Raw genomic sequence first — 14,943 nt, 5'->3', positions numbered from 1 at the left:
CCTATTCATATACTCATTCAGATTTTTTAAAAAATGTTGTAATTGTATCAGCTTCCACCATTCCTTTGGCAGTTCATTCCACACACGTACCAGTCTCTGCTAGAAAAAGTTGCTCCTTAGGTCCCTTTCAAATCTTTCCTCTCTCACTTTAAACCAATGCCCAATAGTTTTGGACTCCACAAGGACAGGGAAAAGATTTTGTCTATTTTTCCTATCCATGCCCCTCATGATTTTATAACCCTCTATAAGGTCGCATCTGAGCCTCCAACACTCCAGGGAAAATAGCCCCAGCCCATTCAGACTCTCCTTAGTTGTATCCCATTTTGCTGTATTGTGCCTTTTTCCATCTCTCGTCGTCATCATTTCCAATACTTGCGTTGAACTTACGTTATGATCTTCATTTCTCAATCTCACTGCTATTTTCATGTTATTTCCCTGACATGATTTCCCGCAACTAAAAAAGGATTATTTCGTCTTGGGCTAGAAATTGTCTCGGATGCATAGTAGAATAGCAGTTTCGAACACTTTTGTACTCTTTCAAAAAGGGGTAAGTAATGATTCGTTTGTTGCTTCATTAACAGGTGCATTGCAATGTTACTTTTATTCCTCCAGAACATTATTCGCCTTTGCGGATCGGAATTACACCTTCCCGGAATTACTCGTTTATTTTACGGCCATTGGAGTGCCATCTCCAGGTTTTAATATTGAAAACTCACCTGAAAAATGCTAACCCAAGTTTTGACCGCGTTATTTGTATTCTGTATATACACGTTTTCTTTTTACGCATCCATATTTAATAGTATGGTGGTACTAACCAGAGGTTACCCACATGACACGCGACAATGACATGAGTTTGTTGGCAATTTAATAACATGATACTATAGCTGTTTTTAGGTAATAAACATCTTGATTCCTTAAATCATCGTCACCTTTCTCGACAAATCCTTTTTGTGGTGAATTTTATGACAGCATTTGGAGAACAGGACTCGGAACATTTCCGCAATTTTGAAGAGGCGAGAGCTATTGCCCAAACCGCTGGAAGGTTCTTCGCGCTTCAGACTGCAAATACAGTAGCATATTTATGCTTTGTACTTTATGCTCTCTGATTTCGTTCGACAGGCAAACTATTATTACTTCTGTGCGTCCCTAATTTTTTTTTGTCGTGGCACTAAAGGACTTAACTGTTTGAAAATTAAAGATAAAAGGAAACGCACCGGCCAAGTGTGTTATATTAATTTTAATGAATGCACCCAACATTTTGGATCCATACTTTGCAATTACATCATTGTTGAGAAGGATGCAGCTGCTTTAGAGGGCGCTCACACAGCGGTAACATTTACAGATTCTACAGATATTTCTACTGTAGTGATCCAGGAAGTGGCACACGCCCCATGTCTATTCTCTGCTACCCGTTAAATGTTTCCCTGACACAGGGCGATGCTTTACAATATCGGGGTCACCGCCAAAGCACCATTTGTTTCGCAGAAGCAGCAGCGAAACAGAGCGGGAAAGAAAACACTACCTGCACATCAATGCTATACACGGTTATCACGGTTTAAAAAAAAATGCTAACCAGCTGGAATGGCGAGTCTAGGGGAGGTTTGCAGTTCCTGTTCGGGAGTTGACAGCTTGCAAAGCCGGGCATGAGGTAATGCCAAATAAACTCAGGAGCCGCCCAGAGGGCATAACATGCATGAGGTTCACCGTCACATGTTGCACGCACACGCACACAATACAAATGATGCTTTGTGCATTAAACTAGACGGTGTTGATAATGATGCCAGCTGAGTCGGTGAGTAAAAATGCAATCAGTTCCAAGGAGCCAAGTGCAAACACGCATTCACTGAAAGGGGGTAGGTGATGGCAGCAGAAGCGTCCATGTAGAGACATTGGTGGGGGCTCACGCGTCACTCTCCCCGTCACCCGGCGCGCGCCCTCCGGCTCGAGCCGCCCTCCAGCACGAGCTTGCTTGCAACTCGCTCCGAAATTTCCAGCTAGGTTCACTTCGTAAAATCCACCCTACTCCACATTCAAACTATCGAAATGAGAATCATTGTCGTGTGATTACTCTTTCCACCGGCTCTCGTTGCTTGCATATTAACCCCTGCACTGTCATCACGCCGTCAGTTCAGGCGGGTGGAGAAAAGGGAACCAATCGCCAGTCTGGCTTGTAGAAGCGAGACATCCGCCTTGGTGACCGTTAACAGCAGTGCCGCGGCTGTTTTTTTTTAAATTTTATGTTTTGGATGTGCGGGGGTCGTACCTACTGAGGTTCGTCGGAGAAGATGTGAGCAGAGAAATGCGCAGGAGGAGAGCAGCAACGCCGGCGTCGCTGCGGCTGTCATTGTTCATCTCCGAAAAGCGAAAGACCGAGAGGGAGAGGTTTTCGTAAATAAATAATAAAAGAAGGTGGGGGCATCAAGTGACGGAAGGTGCCAGGGCTGTTCAAATGCCATTTAGACGGGGGAAACGGAATGTCGAGCTGAACTATATACGTTTTGGTGTGCGTGTATGTGAGCTGTGAAGATTTTGATTTGCCTGTGTTTGATTTCGGCTGCAAGCTTCTTTGCCCAGTTGTCATCTCGAGGGGCTCGGACTCTGCACGACCATGATGTGCGAGGTGATGCCCACAATCAGCGAGGACACCCTCAGCCAGAGGGGCTCCCAGAGTAGCTCGGAGGACTCCAATTTCGAACAGTTGATGGTCAACATGCTGGATGAGCGTGACCGGCTACTCGACACCCTCCGGGAGACCCAGGAAAGCTTGGCGCTAGCACAAGGCAAACTTCAGGATGTCATCTACGACAGAGATTCTCTGCAGCGCCAACTTAACTCCGCATTACCCCAGGTAGGCACCTTGATTTCTGAAAGCAATGCTGAAAATCTCTAATTCTAAAGAAGGGTAACCGGACCGAAATGTTAACTCTGATTTTCTTTTTCTCCAAATATGCTGCCAGACCTACTGAGCTTTTTCAGCAACTTCTGTTTTGTTGCTGAAAATCTCCAGTGACTAACGGCAGTGTGCATTCATTGCAAACACAGTCTTCCTTCTTTACGCTTCTTGATTTTAGTATTAATGTAAAGATTCCGTGTTAGTCATGACTTTTACCACCAAGTCTGGATGTTTACCATTTGGTTTTCTGAAACGGGTGCGCCTTGAAGCCTATTAACCTGTAATGCATTTGATTGTTGTACAGTATCGAGTTGACCAAAACGGTTTATTTGGCAAGTGGATCGCGATATTACTACGCGCAGTATTTCAAAGAGGCAAGTTGGTGAACGAAAGATGGCCAATTTGTGAATTTTAAATTTCATTTCTGTAGAGATGCAGTTTTGTTTTTTCGTCTGGTTCACTGTGATTTCTTTGCGTTAACTTTTTTTTAAAGCAAACGATGCAAATACAATATTTAGTAAATTACTAATACTTCGTATAACAAATAATTAAATTTTATATTAATAGATTGTATTTAATAGATCTGAACTACTACTTCTTAAAGTCCAGAATTTATATTATTGAAAAAAAATCGATAGCGATGTATAAAATATTACAAATGCTGAGTTAAACAATGATCTATCATTTTTAATGATACACTTATAAGATTATACTGCAATAAAATAGTTAATAGAGGATATATTTATAATCTTCTATGGAAATGTTGCACAATTGGTTCTTTGTGGTCCTGCACAAGGATAATAAGCATCCAATCAATGCTGATTATACTTAAGATTTTGAGTTCATTTGTTATTGTTCTGAATTTACTCTTGTAAAAAGTGAGGATATAAACAGCAGAATGCATTGTAAAGGCAGATGTTCAAAGGTGAAATCAATGTTTTTTTATGTGCTGAAAGATCTGAAGCCATTGATATAGATGCTTCATGTGGACAGTTTTATTTTGAGGATCCAAAGATATTTAGAAAAGGAACCAAATCATGAAAACTTGCAAGTATAGAACTTCCGAGCAAGGTATATTAGTGTCCATGGTGTATACTCAATTGACATTGGTCTTACTGGAAAGGAAAACTCACTTGAAAAGATATACAGTAACAATTCAGATTTAGGAAAAGTAGTTGTTGAAATTATTGTGATGCATCAAGTATATGCTGTTTACACTCAAACCTTCAACAGTGCTAATGAATTGAAACTGTATTGCATGAAATTAGAATTGCGTGTAATATGGTTATCTTTTGGCGTGGTATGACTGTTTTGAACCATATTTTCACGTTACACATTCCATCGCGTTTCCCTTTTCAGATTTAACATTGATTCAGTGGATCATATGTCTCTTTTGAAAACTGTTGTATGGAATGTTTATGTTAACACTGATTGCTATGAACATTAAAGCCTGGATGTTGATGTAATGTTTTGGGTCATGTTTGATTTTCCTGTTATTTATGTGTGCAGAAGTAGCTATTAAGGCTAATTTAGGAACAAAGACCTGTATTTGCAGCATCAGTGATACAGGTAGTTTAGGAACTTTCCCTTTTTGTATTTTACAGTTATATATCCAGAGGCCTAGATTAATAATTCAGAGGTATGAGTTCAGAACGAACTATGACAGTCTTACTTTTAAAATTCAGCATAAAAAGAATGGGAAAAAATAGTTCCCAGCAAAAATAGCTACAAAGCTGCTGGATTTTTATAAAAACACAAGTCGCTCATTAATGAGAAGGACTGTTGCTATCTTTTCCTGGGCTATTTCATGGATGACGTGATACTCATGGAAGTGGTTGACTCTTAACTATCTTTTGGAATTAAACTGCAAAGTCACTGACTTGTATGCAGCCATGGAGGACGGCAGCCTACCATCGATCTGTCCGGGCAGGTACGGACAGGCAATAATGCCACCGTTTCTAGTATGCCCACACCTTGTGAATGAAACTTTTAAGAGGTTGTCACCTGTGGGATTATGAAATGTGCAAGTGGCAGTATGCCAGCATGTCAGTTGTGGAGTATTTCCAATCCACAATTCTAGGTTGATCTAAATTCATTGTTGGCTGTTTTGATGCTAGTGTGAAACAGACCCATTAAAAAGACAGCTGCCTCATTTATAAATTCCAACTGGGTATGCCGAACTTAATTGATCCCAGGAATTGTTTGAACTGCTAAATGTAGAGGTTTGTCCCAGAGATAAACTTTGTATTTTTATAAAAAAGTGGGATCGGCTTTACAAATTAAGTGATAAAACTGCAGGGTAAATTAAGTGGAGCACCGACCTGAAGATAGTAAAATCAGTTTCTGAGCTTTCTGATTTGTGTTTTTTTTCCACCCTTACCTATCATTTTTAAGCGCTCTGCCTTGCATAGATGGTATTTTTGCAGTGAAAGGTTGAAGGAAAATGAGTAGCAGCATGTTTTATGTAAGTATGTATGGAGGCATACCCACAAAGGACATGAGCATCTCTGCATTAGAGAGAGATGATTGATTTTATGTATATCTTGAAGGGAAACATTTACAAGTGTGGGATAAGGTGAGGAGGCAGACCTTCATGAACTACTACAGCTAGTGTGGGGATTGAAGTAGCAATCCAAAGAAACCAAGACCAGGTTTGTGAAAAATCAGTAGAAGTGGAGGCTACACTGAGGAGATCTAAACAGAATGTGAAGTCTATAGGTCAAGAGTTATTTTTTTGGATTTTCTTGAGTGCCATGTAGCCATACAACATGGAAACATATCCTTCAGTCCGACCAGTCCCCGCCAAAAATAATCCCAAACTAGACAAGTCCCACCTGCCTACTCCTGGCCCATATCCCTCCAAAACTTCCCTATTCATGTATCCATCCAAACGTATTTTAAGTGTTGTACCTGCATCATTACTTCATCAACATGTACATTCCACATGCAAACCGTCCTCTGTGTAAAAAAAAAGCCTTTTGTTTAATTCTCTTTCCACTCTCCTTAAAATTGTGCCCCCTAGTCTTGAAATTCCCCATTTAAGGAAAAGACATCTAGCATAAACTCTGTCTATCCCTGACTTCTATCAGGTCACTTCTCAACCTCCTGTACTGCAGTGAGAAACGTCCCAGCCTTTCTAGCCTTTCCTTCATAACTCAAACTTTCCATACCCAGCAACATCTTGGTAAATCGCTTATGAATCCTCTCCAGCTTGATAAAACCCTTCCTATAACTGGGTGACCAGAACTGAACACAATGTTCCAGGAAAATGATGAAGGAGGAGTCTGTAGGTAATCAGGTATTCTGTCAATAGCTTATGCAACTTGCTACAGCGGAACCTATTACTGAGGGGCGGCACGGTAGCTCAGTGGTTAGCACTGCAGCCTCACAGCGCCAGGGACCCGGGTTCAATTCCAGCTTCGGGCGACTGTCTGTGTGGAGTTTGCACATTCTCCCCGTGTCTGCGTGGGTTTCCTCTGGGTGCTCCGGTTTCCACCCACAGTCCAAAGATGTGCAGGCTAGGTGAATCGGCCGTGCTAAATTGCCCGTAGTGTTCAGGGGTGTGTGGGTTATAGGGGGGTGGGCCTGGGTAGGATGCTTCAAGGGGCAGTGTGGACTTGTTGGGCTGAAGGGCCTGTTTCCACACTGTAGGGAATCTAATCTAAGGTCCCTCTGTCCCTCCACACTGCCAAGAATCCTGCCATTAACCCTGTATCCTGCATTCAAATTCGACCTTCCAAAATGAATCAGTTTACACTTTTCTGGGTTGAATTCCATCTTCCACTTCTTTGCCCAACTCTGCACCCTGTCAATGTCCCATTGCAACGTACAACAGCCCTCCATGCTGTCCACTACACCACCAACATTCATGTCATCGGCAAACTTACTAACCCACCCTTCCACTTCCTCATCCAAGTCATTTATAAAGATCACAAAGAGCAGAGGTCCCAGAACAGATCCCTGCGGAACACCACTGGTCACTAAGCTCCAGGTTGAATACTTTCCATCTGTTACCATCCTCTGTCTTCTGTTGGACAGCCAGTTATTGTATGCAGCCAGTCAAATTTCCCTGAATCCCACGCCTCCTAACTTTCTGAATGAAAAAAGGAGGTAGAGAAAAGCTGGGTGACTGTCGGCCTGTTAACTTCTGTAGTGGAGAAAATGCTTGAATCGAGAATCAAGGAAGAAATAATGAGACATCTGGGTAGAAATGGTCCCATTGGGCAGACACAGCATGGGTTCATCAAAGGGAGGTAATGGTTCTTAATTTACTGGAACTGTTTGAGGATATTATGAGTACGGTGGGCAACTGGGAACCAGTGGATGTGTGGTATCTAGATTTCCAGAAGGCATTCCACAAGGTCTCACACAAAAGACTGCTGCATAAGATAAAGGTGCATGGCATTACAAGTAATGTGTTAGCATGGGTACAAGATTGCTTAACTGACAGAAAGCAAAGAGTGGAGATAAGAGGGTGTGGCTAGTGGTGTGCCTCAGTGATCCGTGTTGGGACTGCAATTGTTTACTATTTACGTTGATGATTTAGGAGTTGAGGATCAAGTGTAATGTGTCAAAGTTCTGAGATGACACTAAAATGAGTGGCAGAGCAAATTATGAAGAGGTCACAACCTTTGCAAAGAGATATAGATTAAGTCAGTGGGCAAGGGTCTGACAGATGGACTGCGATATTGGTAAATGTGAGCTCATCCATTTTGGTAGAAGTAACAGCAAAATGGACTATTATTTAAATGGTGAAAAATGCTGCTGTGCAGAGGGACCTCGGTATACTTGTGCATGAATTACAAAAAGTTGGTTTGCAGGTGCAGCAGGAAACTTAAAAAGGCAAACGGGATGTTGTCTTTCATTGCTAGAGGAATGGAGTTTAAAATTAGGAGTTTATGCTGCAACTATGTAGGGTGCTGGTGAGGCCACACCTGGAGTACTGTGTACAATTTTGGTCTCCTGATTCGAGAAGGGATGTACTGGCACTGGAGGGTGAACAGACAGGGTACAGAGGAGGTTCACTAGGGTGATTCCGGAATTGAGGCTGCCACCTTATTAGAAGTGATTGAATAGGTTGAGACTGTACTCACTGGAATTTAGAAGAATGAGGGGGTTTTTGGAAAAAGGTATAAAATTATGAAGTGAATAGAAACAGGGAAGTTGTTTCCACTGGTGGATGAACCTAGTACCAGAGGGTATAACCTCAAAGTAAGGGGGAGCAGATTTGGCACTGATTTGAGGAATCTGCTGACCCCCAAGGGACTACCCTTAGCCTCAACCCACCCCTTCCCCTATTTAAGACTAGGCAAGCTGGTTAGAAAGTCTTGATGACCTTAGGCTCACGCCTGGAGTAAAAATCTGGTTTTGACTGGCCCTTGTCCATAGGCTTTTGCCTTAGCTGGGACTCCACGAAGGGCTGCAGCTACCGGTCACAGTCAGTTTCGTGATATCTGCTGATACGGTTAGATGCATGGGACTGGCCTGGTGAGTACCTTGATTTTTCTTTCTTTTCTTGGTGGTCTTTGTGAGCAGGTTGTTGTTGTGGATGTTGCTTGTGTTGCCCCGGGTGGTGCTTCATGTCTCTGCTTCATGCCTTCAGTCGCCTCCAGACATCAAGTGGAGGTTCGTACTTAGTTGCTGGCGTTCAGTGGTTGTGAAGGCTGCTTTCCTTCACGAGCAGGGCCTGCTTCCCACTTGGACTCTCAAAATCCCCTTGCGGAGCCCACCTCGGACCACATACCTGGTTGGAATCAGAGAGCGTGGTTGGTAGTGCAGTGCCCCACTTACAGTGCAGGACTCTCGGTACACTCATTATCTTTTTCTCCTCTGTTTCCTTCTCTTCTTTCTACACTCACTTCTCTCTTGCTGGGCTTGTGATCCCCAGTTATACCCAACTGCAGGCCCCCCTCATCTCCCTTGAAATGCGTTGAGCTACTGTTCTTCCTCTCAGGGCTGAATGGATTTCCTGAGTGCTGGAGTAGGTGTGAATTGTTTCTCGATTGAGGTAAATGGCTTTAATGGTTTTGAAATGTCTGGCATTTCCCTTGGATGGGTATCTGTTCAGTTTTGAATAGTGGTTGTGAATGAATTGTTTTTATATCCAAGGTGAAACACGTTTGCATGTAGCACAATGGTGTGGAATGTCCAGTAATTTTGTGTTTGAGCACTGATTGGAAATTGAATGGATTTGTATCTCTGTAGGCTCCAAAGGGTCTGAAGTTGTCAAAGTTGTCTGTTTCCAGCAGACTGGCATGCATTATTGTTATCTGGGGCATGAATGCGGGTCTTCCTTTAGTTCCTGTAAACTAACTCCTGTTCCAGGCATTTGCCCCTGAGCTTGCATATTACTCAGCCTGTCCCAGCCAGCCTGTTCTTGGTTTAGTTGCAGCCCCTGGTTTCTTGAGTCCCAAAAGTTCAATGAATTTAACAATTTCCACAACTTCTGTCCTCCAAGGGTTTTCGTCCCAGGTATCTATATAAACTGGGGATTTTTGCTCCACCTTATTTCCCTGGGTGGCTAGTTTGTGTTCTTGTGTCCATAGAGTCAATTTTCTTCCAGTTTGGCTTATGTAGTCTTTCTTACAGTCCGGAATTTTATCCTGGTAGTCCGCAAAAGAGGAAGAGAGCAACAACTGACTGCCCTTCCCGGACATAATGGTAGAACGCAGAAACAATGGGGAACTCCAGACTAGCAGATGTAGAAAGACCCCACACATGAACCAAATACTCAATAACACTAGCAACCACCCTAACTCCCACAAACGGAGGTGCACCAGGACACTATTTACACAAGCCACAACACATTGAAGCAACTTGGAACTCCCCAAAGTAGAACAGGAGCACTTACACAGAAACTTCAAAAGAAATGGGTACCTGAAAAGCACAATCCGCCATTACCTCAGAGACAGACCACCACAGGAAGACACAACATGGCCCGACTCACTAATTACTCTGCCACACATCAAGGACATTTCAGAGATGACCATAAGTCTACTCAGACCCCTAGGTATAAGAGTAGTCCACAAACCGACAACCACCCTTCAATGGCTACTGATGAACATAAAGGATCCCATACCTAAAACCGGCAAAACTGAGATAATATACAAAATACCATGCAAGGACTGTTGGAAGCACTACATAGGCCAAACCAGAAGAAAATTGATTATGCGGATACATGAACACCAACTAGATACCAAGAGACGCAACCAATTCTCACTTGTCTCACTACACATGGACAATGAGGGACACAAATTCAGCTGGGACAACACATTGATAACCACACAAGCCAAACAGAGACATATCAGGGAATCCCTGGAGGCCTGATATTCCAACCGGAACTCCGTCAACAAACATATTGAATTATACCCTGTGTATAAACCACTGAGAAACAAAACCAGAAGTAAAACCAACCACCCCATCATATAAATAACAAGTGGGACAGAACACCGATGCTTCACCGGAGGCACACTGACGATATTACCTAAAAGGTTGACAAAACCTTTGCAACCAAACCCACCAGCTTGGTGCGCACGTCTACAACCTCATCCACAACCCGAGCTACAAAGCTTCTTGAAAGCTTTAAACCATTCTAACATTTGCAAATGCATGATCACTGCGGGATCATGTAAATCAACTGAGTTATGCTGACTGCTGCTATGTACCTTCATTCTGCAGAATATCTGTGGACGAGTTTTAGGATGCAATGATTAGTTCTTCTGCTCATTGCTAATGACAGCTACTGTAACCCATGACCAATGCAGCTACAATGCGATCACTGGGATCCCCAGGACCATCATACATCCTCTAAGAATTGGATATGGCAAGAACGAACAGAACAAGAGAAAGTAAAACAAATTGCAACTAGAATGGATAGATCATATCAGATAGTTCAATGCTTCTAATGATTTCTTAAATCTCTAAAACACAGAAATAAAACCGAATCATTAATAGTTCTCATTCTTCACCAGTACCTCGATTCAGCTTTCTAATCAGTGTGGAAACCATCTAATGAACCTCTATGTCAGTGATTCTGGAGTGTTCAACAGGAATCTACAGTACTTTGACTGTTACTTGGGCATTCTACCCAAGATGGTTTTCTCGCAGTGAACTTGGTATTGGTTGAGGGGTTAACGAGGTAGCAGATGTGCTGAAACCCTGAGACAAGTCACTATTCGCCACTTCTGCTGCAACATGGTCACTCCTCCAGTGCTGAGACATAGCACTGTCAGTCCTGTGGGGGAGCTATAGTGGAACAGAGGAACATATATCGGCAGCTTAATCCCTTTGAACTTCCTCCATTTGCTTGTGAGAAATTAATGAGTCAAGGAAGTCAATTGCTTCTGACCTGATTTTTGAGAAAATCTAAGTTTTTGAATGAGTTTGATTATCATCAAAAAAACTATCTTGTTATAATTTTAGGTTACTTGTATCTGATTATTAGCCTGTAGAAATGCTTGTGATAAAGTAATCAATAATGATCAGAATGTGTTGAGAATATCGAAACTGACAGGTACTGATTGACTTCTTCTCACAGATCCCAAATTTTTAACAAAGACTTTGCATATGTTAGATTTTACTTCTATCTGCAGAAGAAAAGAGTGAGAGCAAATAAAATCAAATTAACTGTGTAGAATGAATTTTTTTTTGTAACCTATCAGATAGTAAAAATGGTAACTTTCCGAGAACAAGTAAATCAAATTTAAGAGATTTGGGGAGAATATAGTAGAATAAGTCCAGAATTAGTTAATATTACAGAGAGTGGGAATAAATGGATCATTCTCATGATGGCATCTGTTACAACGGAGACATCACAGTAGACAGTGCTAGGCCACAGTACATATAAATAGTCTGGATGTGGGGACCAAATGTAATATTTTCAAATTTGCTGATGACACCAAACTGCGTGGGAAGAAAGGTGGCAAGGAGGCATCATGAGGGTTTGGGAAAGGTTAAGTGAGTATATTAGAACATGGCTGGTGGAATATGGTGATAGAATAAAAACAAAAGGGTAGAATGTTTCTTAAATGGTGCGAGGTTGAACTTGTAGATCTCCAGAGAGATCTGGGTGTTCTGAACCTTGAGATATGAAAAGCTAGCATGCAAGTCCAATAGGTTATATAATGTGGAATTAATTTTTGAGGAAAAGCAAAGAAAGAAGTTATCGATTAGGAGTTGGCCATAAGTTCCCGAAAAGATGCCTCACTAGAACAAAATATAACCTGGGACATATTTGAAGCAGTATAAGAAGAGTACTGTGGTTGTGGTGGGTGATTTTAATCTGCATATTTACTGGAAAAATCAGATGGACAAGGGTAACATGGAAGACGAATGTTTATAATGTATGAGTGATACATAGCAGAACTACCCTAGAACAGGCCATTTTAGATGCAGTAATGTTTAATGAGGTAAGATTAATAAAAACCTTGCCATTAAGGATCTTTTTAGAGGGTAGCAATCACAAAATAGTAGAGTTTCAAATTCAGCTTTGGCGAGGTTAACTTGGGTCTCAGACCAATGTGCTTAACTAAAATTAGAGTAATTGTAGAGGTATGAAGAAAAGGATGCCTAAAGCGGCTTGGAAAATAAACTAAGGTAAAAGTCAGTGGATGACCAATGACAAACATTTAAGCAGATATTTCATAACATTCAGCAAAAAATTATTCTGGGAGAAAGATAGAGAAGGATGAACAACCTGTGAAAAGAAGACTATCTGATCAAAAAAGTAAGACACAAAAAGCAGCAAAAACTAGTAGAAGGCCATAGAATTTAGTATATTTTAGGAATTAGCAGCAGCTTCCTAAAAGTTTAATGCAGAGGGAGAAAATTAATTATGAAAGATACAACTGGCTATTTAATAATGGTGAATAGAGAAATAGCAGATAATTGAAATGAATATTTTCCAATGGCCTTCATACTGGAGGACAGCATAGGTATCTCCAGGATAACAAATAAGCAAAATGTAATGGGAATAAAGTTTCTATTAAGAGGGACAAAATATTTGATAAGCTCATGGACTAACAGCAGACAAGCCACCAGGATCTCATTGTCTGCATTGAAGGGTTTTAACGGAAGTGGCTTCAGAGAAAGTGGAATCATTGTTCAGCATTCTCCAGAACTCACTGGATTTCAAGAGGGTTCCAGCAGAATGGAATGCAACTAATATAGCACATCCATTTAAAAAGGGAAGGGAATAGAAAGCAGGTAACGATAGACCAGTCACTTAACATATGTCATTGGGAAAATACTCAAGTCTCTTATCAAAGAATAAATAACAAGACATGTAGAAAAAGTTAGCATGGTGAACCAGAGCCATAATGATTTTGTTAAAAAGAAGTTAACGTTTGACAACTTCGCCGAAGTCCTTTGAGGATAATAGAGTCGATAAAGGGGAACTGGTAGATATAATGTATATTGATATCACAAAATGTTTTGGATAAAGTGCCACATAAAAGGTTATTGCACAAGATAAGAGCTCATCATACTGGGAATTAGCAGTGTATTAGCATGGATTGAAGGTTGATTAACGCATCAAAGACAGAAATTCAAGATTAATGGATTTTTTTTTCAGGTTGAAAAGATACAACTGATGAGTGCCTCAAGGGTCGGCCCAAGAGTCTGAAATATTTACTATCTATATAAATGATTTGGAAGATTGGAAGAGAGTAATTATCCAAATTTGCTGACATTATAAAAGAAGTAAAAGGGTATGTAATGCTAAGGATATAAACAATCTATAAGGGGATGCAGATAGTTTGAGTAAGTGCACAAAAGCTTGAGCATAGAAAGGTGTGAGATTATGCACTTTGGTAGGAAGAATCAGAGGGCAGACTATTATTTAAAAGAGGAGAGATGTCAAAAACAAGTGCAATACAGAGCGATTTGGTTGCTGTTGTGCACAAAAGGTTGCCATATATGTGCAGCAAGTAATTAAGAAGGCAAATGGAATTTTCATCAATATCTTGTAATTGTTTTGAAATTTCATGAAGCCTTGGAGTATTGTGCACAGTTTTGGTCTGCTTATCCAAGGAAAGATATACTTGCCGTAGAGGTAATGGTCAAGTTTTCATCAGATTAATCACTGGGATGGCAAGATTGTTTTATGAGACAATATTCAGGTAACTGGGTCTACAGGACTTCCCATTTTTATGAATGTCTGACTTATGAATGCAGTCTCATATGGGGTGTATTTTTTAAAAATCTGACATGCGAACGTTTTCTGTATTTATGACGTCTCCTTTATATTGTCTTTCATTGCTGTCTGACTTGTGTACAAATTAACTTGCAAATGGCCTCAAGACAGAACCTGTCTGCAATCTACAGAGTGCCTGTACGTTGTCTAGATTTTCTGAAGAATGAGAGGTGATTTCATTGTAAGTTTTTTAAAGTTTCAATTTATGTCAGGATGGTTGTACATAGGAAATTTTTCCTGCCTGGTTTCTTGAGAACAAAGGACATAATCTTAGGATAAGGGCAGCCTATTTAAGACTGAAATACCAGAACATGAAGTGTCATTGAGGGAGTCCATAATAGAGTGGCTTTTGTTGGAATTCAAAAGAAGAAAAATTTGGAATTTCTTGTAAAGTTTAATTGGATTAGATGACCCACAGTATCATTAATATCTAGGGGCTGCAGAGAAATATGTGCAATATGTCTTGACTACGTTTGCTATTTGACATTCTCTATGGAGTGCTCACACCCAGTTTGGTTGTTACCTATAATTGTTTGAGTTAATTTTGGATGTTAGAAATAATTTGTAGTATGTACTGTAGATGTATTACTACTCTAAATTCATATAATAAACTTTATTATATTTGTTCAGAGACAGAAGGGAGAAAAATCAATTAGTAAGAGTTGTATGCAATCTGCAAACTATTGTAATCGTATTGAGAAGGCATTAAACAGGAAAGTAGAGACACAAAACATAAGCCACAAAGGTACAGTTGTTACTATGGGTAACTTTCATCTGTATATAGATTGGACATATCAAATTAGTAACAACACCATAGATGATGAATTCATGGAGTGTTTACAGGATGGTTTTCTGGATT

At 40.7% G+C, this 14,943-nt stretch overlaps 1 protein-coding gene across 11 annotated transcripts in view; it reads left to right on the top strand.

Moving 5' to 3' along the window:
- The first annotated feature begins 468 nt into the window (after window positions 1-468).
- The window catches only part of ppfia2 (PTPRF interacting protein alpha 2), a 418,215-nt gene continuing 403,740 nt past the window's right edge, over window positions 469-14,943 (top strand). For 5 of the 11 annotated variants that reach the window (XM_048548310.2, XM_048548305.2, XM_048548307.2 and 2 more), the window contains exon 1: window positions 1,730-2,848. In XM_048548310.2, coding sequence (XP_048404267.1) covers window positions 2,609-2,848 — 240 coding nt within the window. In that variant the 5' untranslated portion in view covers window positions 1,730-2,608. Of the gene's footprint in view, window positions 548-1,727; window positions 2,849-14,943 lie in introns of those variants that run through there. The other 6 variants (XM_048548316.2, XM_048548306.2, XM_048548301.2 and 3 more) reach the window with 5 other exon arrangements.

This window comes from Stegostoma tigrinum, chromosome 18, assembly GCF_030684315.1.
Source record: "Stegostoma tigrinum isolate sSteTig4 chromosome 18, sSteTig4.hap1, whole genome shotgun sequence".
NCBI lineage: Eukaryota > Metazoa > Chordata > Chondrichthyes > Orectolobiformes > Stegostomatidae > Stegostoma > Stegostoma tigrinum.
Note: the sequence above shows the minus strand (reverse complement) of the source record. Positions and strands in the feature narration are given on the sequence as shown.